Source organism: Balaenoptera physalus (assembly GCF_965194825.1).
Source record: "Balaenoptera physalus genome assembly, chromosome: 17".
NCBI classification, from domain to species: Eukaryota; Metazoa; Chordata; class Mammalia; order Artiodactyla; family Balaenopteridae; genus Balaenoptera; species Balaenoptera physalus.
The window spans coordinates 67,000,235-67,018,426 of NC_138895.1; the positions used below are offsets into that span (position 1 = coordinate 67,000,235).

Here is an 18,192-nt window from a genome sequence, read left to right on the forward strand (position 1 = left end):
GAATAGGCAGGACTGATAACATATGTTAAAATTATATGGTGCTGTTATGTTGGTCTTTACTCCATGGGGATCTAGGTTTGACTTTAATGTTTTTCTCAGTGTTTTTTTTACTTTTGGGGATAATTGATGAGCAGCAAACTCTCATTCAGGAGATGATATGATGTATCTATGCTATCATGGACAGGTTCTTCCGCATCACAGCTCTCAAGTACATCTACAATTTGGGACTTGGCTTCAAAGTTGAAACACTAAAAATGTCTGCTTATTTTCACTAAAAGTATCAAGAACAATGACGAAAGACTGATTCCCCAAAAATGAGTTTCTAAGGACCATTAATCCTCTTTTCACATTATCAGCATGAGTAATATTCAGAAGATGAGATCCAATAATGAAAATTACTATAATCAGATTTGTATTATCAGTAGAAGAGATGCATCTTGTTGTTTTGGGGGAGGACATAGACACTAGAGAATCCCAGATGATTTTTTTTAATCTTTCAAACTTGCTAATAAGACCGTTAAATTTTTTTCTTTCTGGGTAAATGATCATGGTTTCCCCATTTGAAAGAGCAGAAGGAGCTAATTTTTCGGGTCTGGATAGGACTGAGTTTAGTTTGCAGCCCACATCCCTGGCTGTAACTACATTCAACATGCAGAAATCCCACTTTTGATCCAATCCAGAAAGTGGAAAGCACAGTTTAGTAGAGTGCTGAGAGTGTTTGGAAATGTGCTGAAAATACGAGAATAGGAGATGAGGAACACGAGAAGAGATTCCTGCCAACACCAACCAAGGCATTGTCTCCGCAGGCGTGCTTAAGCCATTAATTCCTTGATTCCCTGCATGTGATCCCGTAAGGGTCCCTTTAGCCAGACACTGGCTAAGCTTATGGGAGTGGCTTTAGTCTGGAATAAACATTGAATAAGGGAAAGTCAGGACAAATCATATGGGTTCTGTGGTGGTTTTATGTGATTTATGGGATACTTAAGCAGAATTAGACGAAAGATATGCAACTGTTTGAGAAACAACTATAAATCTTGAGGAGTTATGTTTCATTTATCTTTTTAAGACTAGCTAAGTCACACTTTAATATAGAAGGGTTGACATTTATCACATTTGGTGGTATTTGTTAAGCTTTAACAAAATAGTAGCTATAAAAATCACACTTCCAAACTACTCCAGAATATTTTAATCTTTTATATCATTTAAGAAGTTGGCACTGAGACATAGGTTCCTGTAGATACTCACTGGCTTGCATTAAAAATTATAATTATATAGATTGACATAAAGATATCAAAACTGTCTATCATGGGATTAGTGAAATCCATCAGTTTTTTTGTTTTTTTGGGTTTTTTTAATGCTTTTACTTTAGCATATTTGCAAAATGGCACTGGGATTCTTATCAGAGGATGTGATTGATGGGTCTGATAACATTGATCTGGTAATTTAAAATCTCAGTACGCTCTTTCTGAAGCCAAGATTTTTACTAGCAAAAAATGCAAGTCCCTGTTTCCTTCTTCCAGTTGAGTTAATTTGTACTCTCCCAGGATTGTTTTCAGGCTGCCGAAAACCTCTTTGACTGAGCCTCAACCATCTCACTCAGTTCAACAGGAATGAACAAAAGTGTTGCTCCATTTATTTTTCATCAGCACTTATAGCTGAGAGATTTATAAGCCCAATTAGCCTACATCTTATTCACTCAGGTGTCCAACTGAATATTATTAACCAACTAGACAGCAACAGATTCTAATTGATGTTTGGGGTGGGGAGTTAATGTGGGGAGAGCAGTAGGGAATATGTTTAGATATTTTAACTTTCACAGTTTAGGTCAGGGAATAGTCTTTCCACATTGGAGTGGGGAAGAATTAGGTTGAGTTTCTTTATCTCACAGAGAAATGTGATCATTATCCTATTCACTGCCTTCGAAGGACTTGTGATCAGATGCCCCTTCTTCCATGGGCACACGAGTCTCAGGGCTCCCGCTGTTTTAACTCTGTAATATCTCCCACTGGCTACATATGCTGCCTCTGCAGAAATTTTAGCCCTTCCCCTTCAATCAGAGGAGAAACGAGAGAGAAATGGGACCCAATTCCTCCACGTGATGGAGAAAAGCCTCATCCCGGGCTGGCTTATTTATGAATGTCTCTGCCAAACTCCTACTGTTTGACAGGTAGTTTTCTCAGTGTGTGTGTGTATTTCCCATGGTCTGGTCGGTGCACTTTTATCCTGAGATGAAGTCAGTGGTTTTGCGTCTGCTCTGACCACAGCTGCTGGTCAATTTTCTTCTCTGGGCTTCAGTTTCTCCTAAATGACTTCTTTTGAGGCTTTCACCTGAGGTAATACCTACAAATTTCTAAGGTTTTGTGAATAAAGCAGCAAGGCTGTATCATTCAGGTTTGCTTGTTTTGTTTGGGAATGGTAGAAACACGAATAAAAGGGACTTAAGCGAAAGGGTCAATTTCTTGGCTAACATACTGAGAAGTTCAACAGTATCTGGCTTTAGGCATGTCTAAATCTAGGTGTTCAAACAATTTCATCGTGATGAAGCCTTGCTCCATCCCTCTGCTCTGCTCTCCTCTGCCTTCATTCTCAGCCAGATTGTGAGTTGGCCCCAATCTAATCCAAATTACATACTCCTAGCTTCCAGCTTAATAGTTTTAGTGAAAAGAGAACTCCTCTTTCTCAATTATTCCTACAAAAGTCCAGGAACTGAGTTGTGTTGGCCTGGTTTGGGGTCACATGCTCCTAAATCTGTCACTGAGTTCAAGGGCATGAAATAAAAGACGGGTGAAACCTGGTTACTTTCCAGCCCTGTGTCTGGAGGGGGAGGTGAGCGTTCTTATTCAGTCCTTTCCAAATCAAAAAGACTAAGAGTGGGGAGGAATGGATTCAAAGAAAGAAAGATTAGATGCAAGACAGGCAAAAACAACAGCTGTCCTCTACCTGTGTAAATATTTTGACATTTTTTAATTGCCAATAAGGAAAAAAAGAAAGATTACCAGAAGAATCAAGTCCTCTCAAGAGAGACTGAATTCACATCTGCTTTTGAGTCAGTCATCCACTTTCCAAATTAAATTGTAGGCTTTTGGTTAATCGTAGGACAGACCAAAGTCAGAGACTTTGGGGTGGTTTTGAGTAACTCAGAACCCCATGAGAACCTCCGTTAGTTCTGCAGATGCTCAAGAGTTCTGTCTCTCTGTCCAGCTGTTTCTGAGTTGACGTGACACCCGAGGTTGGATGTAGTGTTTCCCTTCAAGTTCATGTATTTATACAACACATGGACCACTATACTGTATTCCCTCCCGAATCGCATTAACTTGGTGACTTTCTTTTTAGCCTGATTTTTTAAAGTTTCAAAGGATGCTCAACTTGTCTTCTATCTTTAGACACCAAAATGTCAATTTTGCTGTGTCATCCATTAACAAGAATAGAGAATTGCAGCATAGTGGAGAGCCTACCTTATCAGGGACCAGATCCCCCCCAAAATGATCATATGAAACAAAAACCTATTCTCAAGATTAAACTTTTTTTTGAAGCAGTGATATTATGCTTGGGGGTCAGGGTATTTGAAAGACCTGGAGAGTGGAAGCATATATCATCAAATTCCAGCTGACTATCCTGGATCCTGGATATTCTTTGCTTGTGGATCTCAGTAACCACTCATAGGACATTCTGGGGAGTCAAGTTGGTATCATAGTGATCACTATGACAGTAACTCAGAGAGTGTATTTAGCCTTGCTTCATAAGAATGAATGCACAATGACAGATTTTTTCCCCCGTTCCAAAAAAATAAATTTAACTCCTGGCTCTTGGCACAAGGGGTTGAGGAAATTAATCATCATTTGATCGCGTTAAATGTTGTTCTTTAAGGCAAAGCCGTTAGACCTGAATCACACATGCCAAAAGCAACATGGATACATCCCCATTCATGTAACCCTTCTTCATTAGCACTGGGATCAAACTGATACTGTTTCCCATTAACTTTACTGTATCTGTTCCAGTTTTCCAATGATTTATAGATTTTTTGTTTTTGTTTTTGTAGTAGTAGTGAAGCCCATTTATATTCTGTTGTCAAAGGTCTGTGACATGGGTATTCATGAGAAATAGAGGAAATGACAGAAAAGTGCATTTCTAGGATTGATTCCTGGAGAGTCCTGGAAGCTTTTGTGGAGATAGATAAAGATGAACCATGCATGGATTTGGGAAATGTTTGTATTACAGGTGGCTCACGGAAGCTTGCAGGAGGCTCCAAAGAGGGGTTAACGGTCAGAAAGAAGCAGCTATTATGGGGTTCTGAGCCTGGGAACCCCCGACTGAACTTGGACATCAGCAAAGCAGAGGGCAGGGTTTACTAATATTTTCTTACTATTAAACTCCTTTCACAGCAATACATAATCTCACAAACACCTTAACAATTTTTTTATTTCATTATTTTGTATAATATATGATAAAGAAAATATTGAGGTAGACCTTAAGTCATTCCACACAAATATATTACTAGAGATTATGTTATGTTCACTTTTGAAACTCTTTAATATTCACAATTATAAAAATAAATTTCAAATTGCTTTCAACAAATGGCCTTAATTTAATTATATTTTAAAAAATCAGGATTTGTCCATAGACAAAATTTTAAATGACATATATCATGTTTGTTCTGACATGTATGTTATAATAAATATATTTTTGTTTATATATGTAATTAAGATATGGATTGACATTTAATAGGTATTATACTTTCAAAATAGACCAAAATCACTTTGTAACATTTTCATGTTTTATGCTTAAAAAAGCAATTTTTTTTTGCTCTATCTTTTTAAAAATGTATTTATTTTTTATTGAAGTATAGTTGATTTACACTGTTGTGTTAGTTTCAGGTGTACAGCAAAGTGATTCATTTATATATATGTGTGTATACATATATACATATGTATACACACATATATACATATGCATATATGTTCTTTTTCAGATTCTTTTCCCATATAGGTTATTACACAATATTGAATATAGTTCCCTGCAACTGGTATTTTTTAATATTTTCTATATTTTGTTCATATTTAATAAACTATAAATAACATTTTACAGGAGTTCTCAGAAATATGTATAATATTTAATCAATGTAGTTTTTAAACACTGGTTTTTAAATTCCTAGAAATAAAGCTATATAAGGCTTTGACTAGGATGCAATTTGTGGATCAGATGAAAATCAATCTAGAGGGAAATTTGCATGGTAGTTTTTTTCACGGTAGCAGGGATCCTTCTTAACCAATTATCCATGTGGTTAAAAAATAAATAAATAAACACTCTATGCCTATGAAAAAAACCCATTTTAAATTCTTCAGTAATGGAAGCCACCAAGGTAGGCAGCTGTGTCCAGTGGAGCTATAAAGCACTGAGCCACAAGGACTCATCTGATCCCCCTACTATCATGCTTACTAATTGCATATGCACTCAGCAGCTCTCCAACGCTCTCATTTTGAAAAAAATTGTATATTTAACTATTTTATGGTATATTAATGGAAATTAAAGCAACGTCCTCTGACACTGGGCTTCAAGTTCTGAATTTACATTTCACTTCTGCTACTTAGTGTATGCACTTGGGTAAGCTACTAACTTTCCTAGCCTTCAGTTTCTTGTCTTCAAATTGGGGATAATTATAAATATTATAAGGATCCAATGAATTAATACACATAAAATCCTACGAATAGTGCCTGGTACATGGTACGTACTCACTAAATGTTGGCCATTACTACCTTTGCTCTTATTTTTATCATTAAATACCAAGCACTGAACCAGGTACCATAGTAAGCTCTCAGGAAGGGACTAATATAATTAATCTAACTTCTCCCAGTCTCCAAACCTGAGGGCAAGCACTAATTCTTCTAGGAAGGCAAAGCAATTTTGCTGTGGATATGGGAATGAAGAAATTAGCCAACAGTTGATCAGGCCTCCTAAATTCTTTGTCATGCCTCTGCCATGGTGGAGACTGGACAGAGAAGGTGACAGTGGAAATGGCTGTGTGTGGCATGTCTCCTTGGTAGAACAAAAAGAATATTGGAACCAGGAGTTGGGAGACCAAGATGTATGGGATGATTTATGGTCGTAAGCCACTTAAGCACCATGTCCTATTTCCTCAAGTATGATTTTAAAAGAATAAAAAAGGATCTTTAAAGTGAATCCAAGGAATTTGGAGAGCCTCCTCTGAGCTTCCTAGGAGTCTCCTTTGCTATCGAAAGAAATCCTGAGTGTCAGTGAAAAATCAAGACTGAGAGGTATGAATTGGACAGTCCGGGGACACCCTGGCTGTCCCACTGCTGTTCCAAGCTCTTGCCTGCATTTGTGGCAACTGTGCAAACCGCCTGGACCCATAGATGAAGCTTCTGAGATCCTGGAAGCCCACTTCTTAGCCCACAGGCATGAGACCTGCTTAGCACCCTACAATTTCTAACTCCATACTTATATCTTTAGGCCATTGGCAAGAAGGGCATCCTATTGTATGGTAATAAGTTGTATGGGGCCAAAAGGATGTATCTTTTTATGTCAATTTTTAATTGTTTGACTGTGTTCTGGAGAATCATATTGAATAAAAGGGAATTCTAATTTTTAAAAAATAAATATACTCACCTTGACACCTGTTCAAAAGGTCAATTAAGATGTGTACATATAATTATAAACATTAACAGTTCTCCATTTGTTAAAGGATTGACCTCAGCAGCCTTTTACTAGTCAGTCTCATTTCTGAACATATAAAATGTGATTTTCAATTATATAAAAGCAACAGTGGATATGTTAACTCTTTAAAAAAAGATACACCCCCTCAAACAAGTTTAATTCATTCTGGAGTTATCTGAATAGGCCATGCATATTAAGCATTTTAGAAGCAAATCATCTACTGATGGCTGTTTTTAAAAAGTTTTTTTAAAGTTCATGTATGTATGTTTTGTTCATGTATGTTTTGTTTTGTTTTTATTATAGATACACAAAAGCAAGAATCCACTCTAGGTGGAGGGACAAACAGACATTGCTTCTATGGACTTCAGCCTGATTCCGAATATAAAATCAGTGTTTACACAAAGCTCCACGAGATTGAGGGACCCAGTGTGAGCATAACGGAAAAAACACGTAAGTCAAGCATGTTCTCTCCTGATCCCTGTCTTCATGAGCAAACAATGTTTTAGGCATCCTGTTTTGGTTCAAAAATCTTATTCCATTTTGAAAAATATTAGCCATTGCTGTGTGGGAATATCTGTAATACAAATTTTGTGTGTCTTATTCAGTCCCAGAATTCCCTGCTGTGGCCCACTAATGTCATCTGTATGTTTTTTTTCCATCCTCCATATGTTGTCACAGGGACTATAAGGCCATAGGATGGCAAAGTGCTTGAAACAATGACCTATATTGTGATCTATTTCCATTAGGAACATCTGTGGAATGTGGAGTGTGAAATGAAGTGTAAGGACTGGGTCCCGACATTAAAACAATGGCACATTACTACAGCCATGAGGGTGGGAGTGGAGCCAAGACGTTCCAACTGGCTGACCCTAGACTTGCCTACTTAAGAGGCTCTCGCTCTTTTTCCATGCTGGCTGGAAATCTGACGCACTGAAGGGAAAGGCAAAGTATAAAATGAAAACAAAGCACTTTTTACATGTTCTAAACAGCAAGGAGGGTATCAACTTCTTGGTATGTCAACTTCTTGGTATCCTTTTAATCAAGGATTCCTGACCTAGAGGCCACAAACATTAAAATGGTTTGAATGGTAGTGAATTCCAGGGGACATTTGTGTGTCCCCAACTCAATATCTTGAACTTAAACTTTAAATCCCCAAAGATTGGTATCAGAATAGGTGGTGGGCGATGGGCTTTCTTGGTAGCCCCTCTATCATGCATTTGATGTTTAGAAAGTTCTACTACCCATGTATATAGGTCTTTCAGTTGCTCTGAACATGCAGAAAGAAATCATCATCAATATATAATCTTCAAACAGAGAAGGTGAAAATATAGTTAATGGAATCATCTACTTTCCAACACAGAGACTTTATTTCATAACACTGAAATATTCAACATTTTACATGACACATGTATTTTTAAGGTATAATTTACATTCCATAAAATTCACCCATTTTAAGCGTACAATTCAATGATCTTTGGTACATTTAAAAGGTTGTGCAGCCATCGCTACAATCCAATGTTAGGACATTAGGACATCCCCATCAATCCAGAGAGCTTTCAAGCTCCTCCCCAGTGAGTCTTCTTTCCTACTGTCTGCTCCAGGCAGTCTACTTTCTTTTCTTGTACATTTCTAGACATTTCATAGAAATGGAAATAGGTAATATGTAGTCTTTTGCATCTGAAATCTTTCACTTAGCCTATGTTTTTGAGGTTTATCCACATTGGAGAATGTATCAGTTGTTTGTTGCTTCTGATTGCTCATTAGAATTTGTTTTATGGATAGAGGATTATATAATTTCAAAATTATTAGAGGCCTGGTAGTGCATGAGATTTAGAGTCAAATAGGCTTGGTTGGGGTCCTTTTTTAGCATTGTGGCCTTGGGCAATTTAACATCTCTGAGCTGCTTTTGGCTTACCAATAAAATTAAATACCTACTCTCTTACCTCCTTTGGTGGTGGTAAAGATCCAATGCAAAGAGCCTGCTGAGGAACTTTTCAACCTGTATCTTATTGAACAAGTACTTTTATTATCACCCTTGCTGTCTTCCTGGAAGTCACAAACTGATGGCCATGGGGTTAGATCTCACTGTCAGCTATGTTTTTCTCTGGGCTATTTCTTTTTTTTAAGTTTTAAAGTATTCTTGAAAATTCAAAAGAGCTGACAACACAAGGCACACAAATCCTTATGGTGCTAAATCTACAGAAACTCAGTAACTGCTGTCTCTTTTAGACAGTGTATGTGCCCTTAAGTTTGTTATTCCTTAATGTTTAGGCTATGTTCTTTGCTCCCATTCATTACTTGACTGACCTCTAAAAATATTTGAGTTTGGGGACTCTGGTCTCCTTCAAATGCCCCTAACCTTAACCTCACAACTGTTAATTACCAGTCCAGGGTTATTTTGGAAAGCTCTGTTTGGTATAAATGTTTTCCTTCTGTTGGGGACATCTGTCATCTTATAGCTTCTACCCACTGGCTCTAGTTCAGCCTTCTGAAGCAAATGCACATTGAGACTGTTTCCTCTTCTATGTGACAGCTTCTCACACACTTGAACACAGGGACCATCTGTGTGCCACATAGAGAATATAAACACAGGTTCCCAGTTCATTGTGGTTCTTCTTACCAAGAGACTCTTAGGCCAGATGTTCTGACCAAACATATTGATCTGGCTTCCAGAGCCACTCATTGATTTTGTTCTTGATTTATTGACTAAAGTTAGGATATGCCTCAGTTTTTCACATTAAAGAAAATGCACCATTATAAAGATGACCCACTGCTTCCACAAATTTTAAGATAAATACATCTGTCTCTAGAAGGATTTGATGGTGCTTTCAAAAAAGTTTTGCAGTCCTAGTTTTAATATTAAAATGTCTCAAATGTTTTTAATTTTGAAACTTTTTAGTTTCCAAAAAATTGCCTTTAAAAGATAAAAGTGATATTCTATATCTGTAATAATGCAACAGAAGGTATATATTGTGTTGTCACCTTCCCTCTTTCCTCATTCTTTCCTCCCAGAAATACCCATTTGTACCAGCTTGGTCTCCTTCAAGAAATTCTACCTGTTACCTGTTTTGTGTGTGTGTGTGTGTGTATGTGTGTCTGTGTGTGTATAACCATATAGACATGTATAGATAAATCAATATTATATTTATCAGTTAAATAGAATTTTTTCATTTTTCACAGATGGGATCATACCATGGTTTTCTGCTTCATTTCACACAAGGATTAATCTCAAACACTTTTCCATTTTTCCATATCAGTAATATACCTCATTCCTTTAAATGTTGAATCACTTTACTCAAATAATATTATTTTATTGGCTCCTAGAATTGGAAGAGACCTTAAAATTTGTCTCTTCCAACCTTCTTGGCAGTGAAGGAATTCCTTTTACAACATTCCCAGCAAACAGTCTGCTTGAGCTCAAATCCTTCCAGCTAGTTGGCGCTTACTGTCTGCAGAGGCTGAACATTCCTCTGTGTGAATGGCTATGATTCGTTGAGGGTTTTCCCTCATATTAAACTGGAATAATAAAAATAATTTTCTCAATTTTTCTTAAATCTTTAGTGTCAAATAAGAATAAAAAAAAAAGAGTGTGTAAAAAAATAATATTAGGATGTTTACCTAATGATGCCATAACTTCCTGGTGCTTTAGCATGTGAATTGGTAAGAAAGTCACTGCTCTAATGTGACTATACCTGTGACCTTTAACCAAACCACACCTCCACGTATTACGCAGATTTCTCATCCCTCATCATCCAGGTTAAATTGATCAGGACACACCATAGCCTCCCAAGGTCCTGCCATTTTGTTCTCAGAACTGAAAGTTTCCCAGACACAGTCTGAATGTAATAGAGAGTAAATCAGATTCCCTTGGCAACCACATCCTGGGGATGCAGGGTAAAAAGGGAGAAAGTGCTATTGAACATGGATTGATGGTCAATCCTTAGGCAGAATGGAAATAAAGTTTATTATATGTGTGAAAGCAACCAGAGACTAATCTGAAATAGGTTGGCAGGGTTCCGGCCTTAAATCAGCATTAAAACCACTTTGTAGTTGACAGTTTGATTGCATTGACTCCCACTGGGTAAACTGAATTGTGGCAAAATGACATTTCAAGCCTTCTGTCTGATGTTGAGAGGATGTTTGGAACCAGTTTTCACAGGCTTTGGCTGATTTATAGTGGGTACTAAATTCACTAAATTCTCAAAGAAGACAGTTGTCAAAATCATTGACTCCCCTGAAGAATTATGACTCCATGACCTCCCTCTCTTCGCCACAGATGAGATGGTTAATTGATGTTCTTTCTCCCTCTCCTTTACAGAATCACTTCCTACTCGGCCACCTACTTTTCCTCCAACCATTCCACCAGCAAAAGAAGGTAAAAGAATTATACAATCATGATGTGATTTTAGGTTTTGGATTTCTGTTGGTATTGTTTGCTTGTTCATTTAAAAACCAAGGTATTAATGGAAGATATTTTCTCCTTAATACAAATGCTTATCAAACCCTTATGGGGTACAACTTTGCAATGAGTAGTAAATAAGACATAGAGATCTAATATGCAGTGTAATGAATACAGGCAGCAATATTTTACTATAATTATGTGATGCGATAGAGATGCTAAATGTCACTACATCAACAATATTACAATATATAAATGTATCAAATTAATAGGTTGTACACTTTAACTTTATGCAGTGTATATGTCAAATATATTCAACAAAAATTCATCTAATAGTAGACTCTGTACACACAGAATAAATTTTCTGACAGAATTTCTTCATATTTATTTCATCAAAAATAGAGTAGTACATGTTTACCAAGGAAGAGTAGTTACATAATTTATGAGTGAGAATGTAGTTTATAATTCTGTAGACAAGGGTAACAGTGTTCCAGTTTACCTCCAAATGCCTCTCCCAGTTGTTTCTTTCTATCTTCATCACAAGAGTTTCTCATCACCTCTTACTTGAGCCATTAAGGTAACTTTCTAAAAACCTTTCAAACACAGTAGAGATCATTAATTTTTTTATTCCATTAATGAACATTTATTAACCCTACTATTCATTCTCAAAGCTCTTATGCCAGATACTTGGAATACAATAACAGTCTATGATTACTGCTTTCTGCTTATTTTCAGTATTGCAAGAGAGATAGGTGTTTGCCTAGGTAATTACCAGCCAAGGAAATGAGTTAAAAAGTGGAGATTATACTATGGTGGCCCAGAAATGAGAACAGTTAATGCTGCTGCAGGTTAATTACCTGTAAAGGAGGAGGAGGAATTTGATTTACATTTTGAAGAATGAGTTTTACAAGTAAATAATGGAGAGACAAGCACTCGAAGTCATGGAATGACCTAAGCACGTAATGTGTTTGGGGAACCATAATCACTTTAGTGTTACCCATAGAGAAAGGTGAAGATAGAGTGATGAAGTGGTTTGTGTGCCTGAATAAGGAGGCTGGGCTTTATCCTATAGGACATGGTATGCCATGAGGAGTTTTATGAAGGGAGGGTGACCTGCAGAAATCTATGTTTAAGAAAGATAACCTTGGTGAAATGGGGAGGAGGGATTAGGGCAGGAGAGGATAAAGCTAGAACACATAGTTGGAAGGTTGTTTTGGAAGACTTCTTCCATTTACCATGCATTTTAAAGTACCTATTACGTACCAGAGATACAATGAAAAATAAGTTGTTCCCACCTTTCAGAGTGTTAGCAGACATATGGTCCATGCCAAAAGTTCCTTAATATTTGGTCCTGTCCAAAACAATTTGGCATGGACCAAGTATGCTCATAACATTTTGGATAGGATCAAATTTCAAGAACCTGTTGGTGTAGACCAAATGTCTTATCAACGTTTCAGACAGTACCAAATGTCCTGCAAGGGACAGGAGCATAGTCAGAGGGATCTGATGCAGGAGAGTGTAAGGATCAAGGAAACAAAGAGGTAATGAGAAACTGTACAAAAATAAAGCTCAACATCCTTCCTAGCATACCAGGCAAAGTCTTCAATGGTCAACCTATGTTGTGGTATCATGTCCCAGACTATATTATTTAACAGCACAGTTGTATAACTACGGGTTCCGCATACATGCCTTATGCTATCCTGCATCTTTTAATGCTATTTGTTCTACCTGGAATGCCAGACTCTTTCTTCTTCCATCTTCATATCTAGCTTTTTCTAGTCTAACTATTTATGATGATTTTCACTATTGGAACTGGAAACAGAATACTAATTGATGAATTTCTCAGACATTTCTGATACAGATATTACAGGACTATGAGGTCAGAATATTTTTATTTATAGCAGAACATGAGTATCATGCAGTCAACATTCATGAATGCTCATGGGAGACATGCGATTTGGAAGGGTCTATGAGGGTGAGGATTGACAATGTAGGAACATTTTTCCTGTAGTTTTCATCATGATGGTTTTAGAGAGTGAGGCTTCTGCAACTTGAATGCATTATTCATCTTAGTTTCTATTTGTCCTGGCTGTATTTAATTTAAAAGCTTGTAAATTTTTATTTTTCAAGTGATATTGAGTATTTATTAAAGAAACATTAAGAAACATAAAAGAGAATGAGGTTCCTGGTGGGGGTTGAGGAAAGAGAAACCAAGGGAGAGAGTGTAAGCCAGAGAGGGGAGAGGGACAGAGCAGGGGAGAGAAAGAGAGAGAAAGAGAGAGAGAGGGAGAGAGAGAGAGAAGTGCTGCAGGCTTCATCTTTGAGAGGAGGGGAAAAAAAAACGTCAGCGGCAGTTTTGTGTTACCGTGTCTGGCTTAAAGAAGAAAATTCTGAACATCCAGCCTGAAAAAAATCAAAGCTCAGTGGAGACTACTTCTATCAAGAGAATTCTATGATCTGAGAATGGGTTGGATCAGTACAGGTGGTTTGAGAAGACACTGATGAGGACCATGGAAACATAGGAGAGGACGAGCGGCTTCTCTGCTTCCTTTCAACAGAGCTCTAGGCACCACAGGGCCACATAAGGAGGGTGAGGTTCCTGGAGTGGACTATATTTTCATCACTGTTGAAGATTTTATGGAATTGGAGAAAAGTGGTGCTCTCCTACAGAGTGGGACTTATGAAGACAGACCTTCAAGATGGCGGAGGAATAAGATGTGGAGATCAACTTCCTCCCCACAAATACATCAGAAATACAGCTACATGTGGAACAACTCCTACAGAACACCTACTGAACGCTGGCAGAAGGCCTCAGATTTCCCAAAAGGGAACAGACGCCCTCAGGAGACCTATGCGCAGAGGCGGGGCCAAATCCAAAGCTGAACCCCGGGAGCTGTGCGAACAAAGAAGAGAAAGGGAAATCTCTCCCAGCAGCCTCAGGAGCAACGGATTAAATCTCCATGATGAACTTGATGTACCCTGCATCTCTGGAATACCTGAATAAACAATGAATCATCCCTAAATTGAGGTGGTGAACTATGGGAGCAACTGTAGACGTGGGGTTTGCTTTCTGCATCTAATTTGTTTCTGGTTGTATGTTTATCTTAGTTTAGTATTTAGAGTTTATTATCACTGGTAGATTTGTTTATTGATTTGGTTGCTCTCTTCCTTTTTTTTTTTTTAATATAATAATGTATATATTTTTTTCCTTTTTTCCCTTTTTGTGAGTGTGTATGTGTATGCTTCTTTCTGTGATTTTGTCTGTATAGCACTGCTTTTACCATTTGTCCTAGGGTTCTGTCTGTCCGTTTTTTTTTTTTTTATTTATATAAATTTATTTATTTATTTTTGGCTGCTTTGGGTCTTCGTTACTGTGCGCAGGCTTTCTCTAGTGTGGCGAGCGGGAGCTACTCTTCATTGTGATGTGTGGGCTTCTCATTGCAGTGGCTTCTCTTGTTGCAGAGCATGGTCTCCAGGCACACGGGCTTGGCGCACATGCTTCAGTAGTTGTGGCTCGTGGGCTGTAGAGCGCAGGCTCAGTAGTTGTGGTGCACGGGATTAGTTGCTCCGCGGCATGTGGGATCTTCCCGGAGCAGGGATTGAACCCGTGCCCCTGCATTGGCAGGTGGATTCTTAACCACTGCGCCACCAGGGAAGTCCTGTCTGTCCGTTTTTTTTGTTTTGTTTTGTTTTGTTTTTTAGTATACTTTTTAGCGCTTGTTATCATTGGTGGATTTGTTTTTTGATTTGGTTGCTCACTTCTTTCTTTCTTTATTACTTTTTATTTTTATTTAAATAACTTTATTTAATTTTATTTTATTGTTTTTTTCTCCCTTTTCTTGTGAGCCGTGTGGCTGACAGGGTCTTGGTGCTCTGGCCGGGTGTCAGGCCTGTGCCTCTGAGGTGGGAGACCTGAGTGCAGGACATTGGTCCACCAGAGACCTCCCACATCCACATAATATCAAATGGAGAAAGCTCTCCCAGAGATTTCCATCTCAACACTAAGACCCAGCTCCCCTCAACGAACAGCAAGCTACAATTCTGGACAGCCTATGCAAACAACTAGCAAGACAGGAACACAACCCCACCCATTAACAGAGAGGCTGCATAAAATCATAATAAGGTCACAGACACCCCAAAACACAACACCAGATGCAGTCCTGCCCGCCAGAAAGACAAGATCCAGCCTCATCCACCAGAACACAGGGACCAGTCCCCACCATCAGGAAGCCTACACAACCCACTAAACCAATCTTAGCCCCCGGGGGCAAACACCAAAAACAACAGGAATTACGAACCTGCAGCCTGCAAAAAGGACACTCCAAACACAGTAAGTTAAGCAAAATGAGAAGACAGAGAAACACAGGGCAGGTGAAGGTGCAAGGTAAAAACCCACCAGACCAAACAAATGAAGAGGAAATAGACAGTCTACCTGAAAAAGAATTCAGAGTAATGATAGTAAAGATGATCCAAAATCTTGAAAATAGAATAGAGGAAATATAAGAAATGTTTAACAAGGACCTAGAAGAACTAAAGAGCAAACAAACAATGATGAACAACACAATAAATGAAATTAAAAATTTTCTAGAAGGAATCAATAGCAGAATAACTGAGTCAGAAGAACAGATAAGTGACCTGGAAGATAAAATAGTGGAAATAACTACCACAGAGCAGAATAAAGAAAAAAAATGAAAAGAATTGAGGACAGTTTCAGAGACCTCTGGGACAACATTAAACACACCAACATTCGAATTATAGGAGTCCCACAGGAACAAGAGAAAAAGAAAGGAACTGAGAATGCATTTGAAGAGATTATAGTTGAAAATTTCCCTAATATGGGAAAGGAAATAGTCAATCAAGTCCAGGAAGCTCAGAGAGTCCCATACAGGATATATCCAAGGAGAAACATGCCAAGACACATATTAATCAAACTATCAAAAATTAAATACAAAAAAAAATTTTTTAAAGCAGCAAGGGAAAAACAACAACTAACATAAAAAGGAATCCCCATAAGGTTAACAGCTAATATTTCAGCAGAAACTCTGCAAGCCAGAGGGAGTGGCAAGACATATTTAAAGCGATGAAAGGGAAAAACCTACAGCCAAGATTACTCTACCCAGCAAGGATCTCGTTCAGATTCGACGGAGAAATTAAAACCTTTACAGACAAGCAAAAGCTAAGATAATTCAGCACCACCAAACCAGCTTTACTACAAATGCTAAAGGAACTTCTCTAGGCAGGAAACACAAGAGAAGGAAAACACCTACAAAAACAAACCCAAAACAATTAAGAAAACGGGAATAGGAACATACATATCAATAATTACCTTAAATGTAAATGGATTAAATGCTCCAACCAAAAGACCTAGACTGGCTGAATGGATACAAAAACAAGACCTGTATATCTGTCTACAAGAGACCCACTTCCGACCTAGGGACACATACAGACTGAAAGTGAGGGGATGGAAAAAGATATTCCATGCAAATGGTAATCAAAAGAAAGCTGGAGTGGCAATTCTCATATCAGACAAAATAGACTTTAAAAAAAAGACCATTACAAGAGACCAAGAAGGACAATATATAATGATCAAGGGATCAATCCAAGACGAACATAAAACAATAGTAAGTATTTATGCAGCCAACACAGGAGCACCTCAATACGTAAGGCAAATGCTAACAGCCGTAAAAGGGGAAATTGACAGTAACACAGTAATAGTAGGGGAGTTAAACACCCCACTTTCACCAATGGACAGATCATCCAAAATGAAAATAATTAAGGAAACAGAAGCATTAAATGATACATAAAACAAGATGGACTTAATTGATATTTATAGGACATTCCATCCCAAAACAACAGAATACACTTTCCTCTCAAGTGCTCATGGAACATTCTCCATGATAGATCATATCTCGGGTAACAAATGAAGCCATGGTAAATTTAAGAAAATTGAAATCATATCAAGTATCTTTTCCGACCACAATGCTCTGAGACTAGATATCAATTACAGGAAAATAATCTGTTAAAAATGCAAACACATGGAGGCTAAACAATACACTACTGAATAAGCAAGAGATCACTGAAGAAATCAAAAAATACGTAGAAACAAATGACAATGAAATCACGACAACCCAAAACCTATGGGATGCAGCAAAACAGTTCTGAGGTAAGTTTACAGCAATACAATCCTACCTCAAGAAACAAGAAACATCTCAAATAAACAACCTAACCTTACACCTAAAGCAATTAGAGAAAGAAGAACAAAAAAAACCCAAAGTTAGCAGAAGAAAAGAAATCATAAAGATCAGATCAGAAATAAATGAAACAGAAATGAAGATAACAATAGCAAAGATCAATAAAACTAAAAGCTGTTTTTTTGAGAAGATAAACAAAATTGATAAACCATTAGCCAGACTCATCAAGAAAAAAAGGGAGAAGACTCAAATCAACAGAATTAAAAATGAAAAAGGAGAAGTAACAACTGACACTGCAGAAGTACAAAGGATCATGAGAGAGTACCACAAACAACTATATGCCAATAAAATGGACAACCTGGAAGAAATGGAAAATTCTTAGAAAAGCACAACCTTCCGAGACTGAACCAGGAAGAAATAGAAAATATAAACAGACCAATCACAAGTACTGAAATTGAAACTGTGATTAAAACTCTACCAACAAACAAAAGCCCAGGACCAGATGGCTTCACAGGCGAATTCTATCAAACATTTACAGAAGAGCTTACACCTATCCTTCTCAAACTCTTCCAAAATATAGCAGAGGGAGGAACACTTCCTAACTCATTCTATGAGGCCACCATCACCCTGATAACAAAACCAGACAAAGATGTCACAAAGAAAGAAAACTACAGGCCAATATCACTGATGAACATACATGCAAAAATCCTCAACAAAATACTAGCAAACAGAATCCAACAGCGCATACACCATGATCAAGTGGGGTTTATCCCAGGAATGCAGGGATCTTCAATATAAGGAAATCAATCAATGTGATAAACCATATTAACAAATTAAAGGAGAGAAACCATATGATCATCTCAGTAGATGCAGAAAAAGCTTTCGACAAAATTCAACACCCATTTATGATAAAAACCCTCCAGAAAGTAG

The 18,192-nt window shown here is 37.6% G+C and overlaps 1 protein-coding gene across 5 annotated transcripts in view; it reads left to right on the forward strand.

The window, feature by feature from the left end:
- Positions 1-18,192, forward strand: part of COL14A1 (collagen type XIV alpha 1 chain) — a 242,430-nt gene that overhangs the window by 121,514 nt on the left and 102,724 nt on the right. For all 5 annotated transcript variants that reach the window (XM_082433124.1, XM_082433121.1, XM_082433122.1 and 2 more), the window contains exons 24-25: positions 6,976-7,122; positions 10,991-11,047. In XM_082433124.1, the coding sequence (XP_082289250.1) occupies positions 6,976-7,122; positions 10,991-11,047 (204 nt within the window). The remainder of the gene's footprint in view (positions 1-6,975; positions 7,123-10,990; positions 11,048-18,192) is intronic.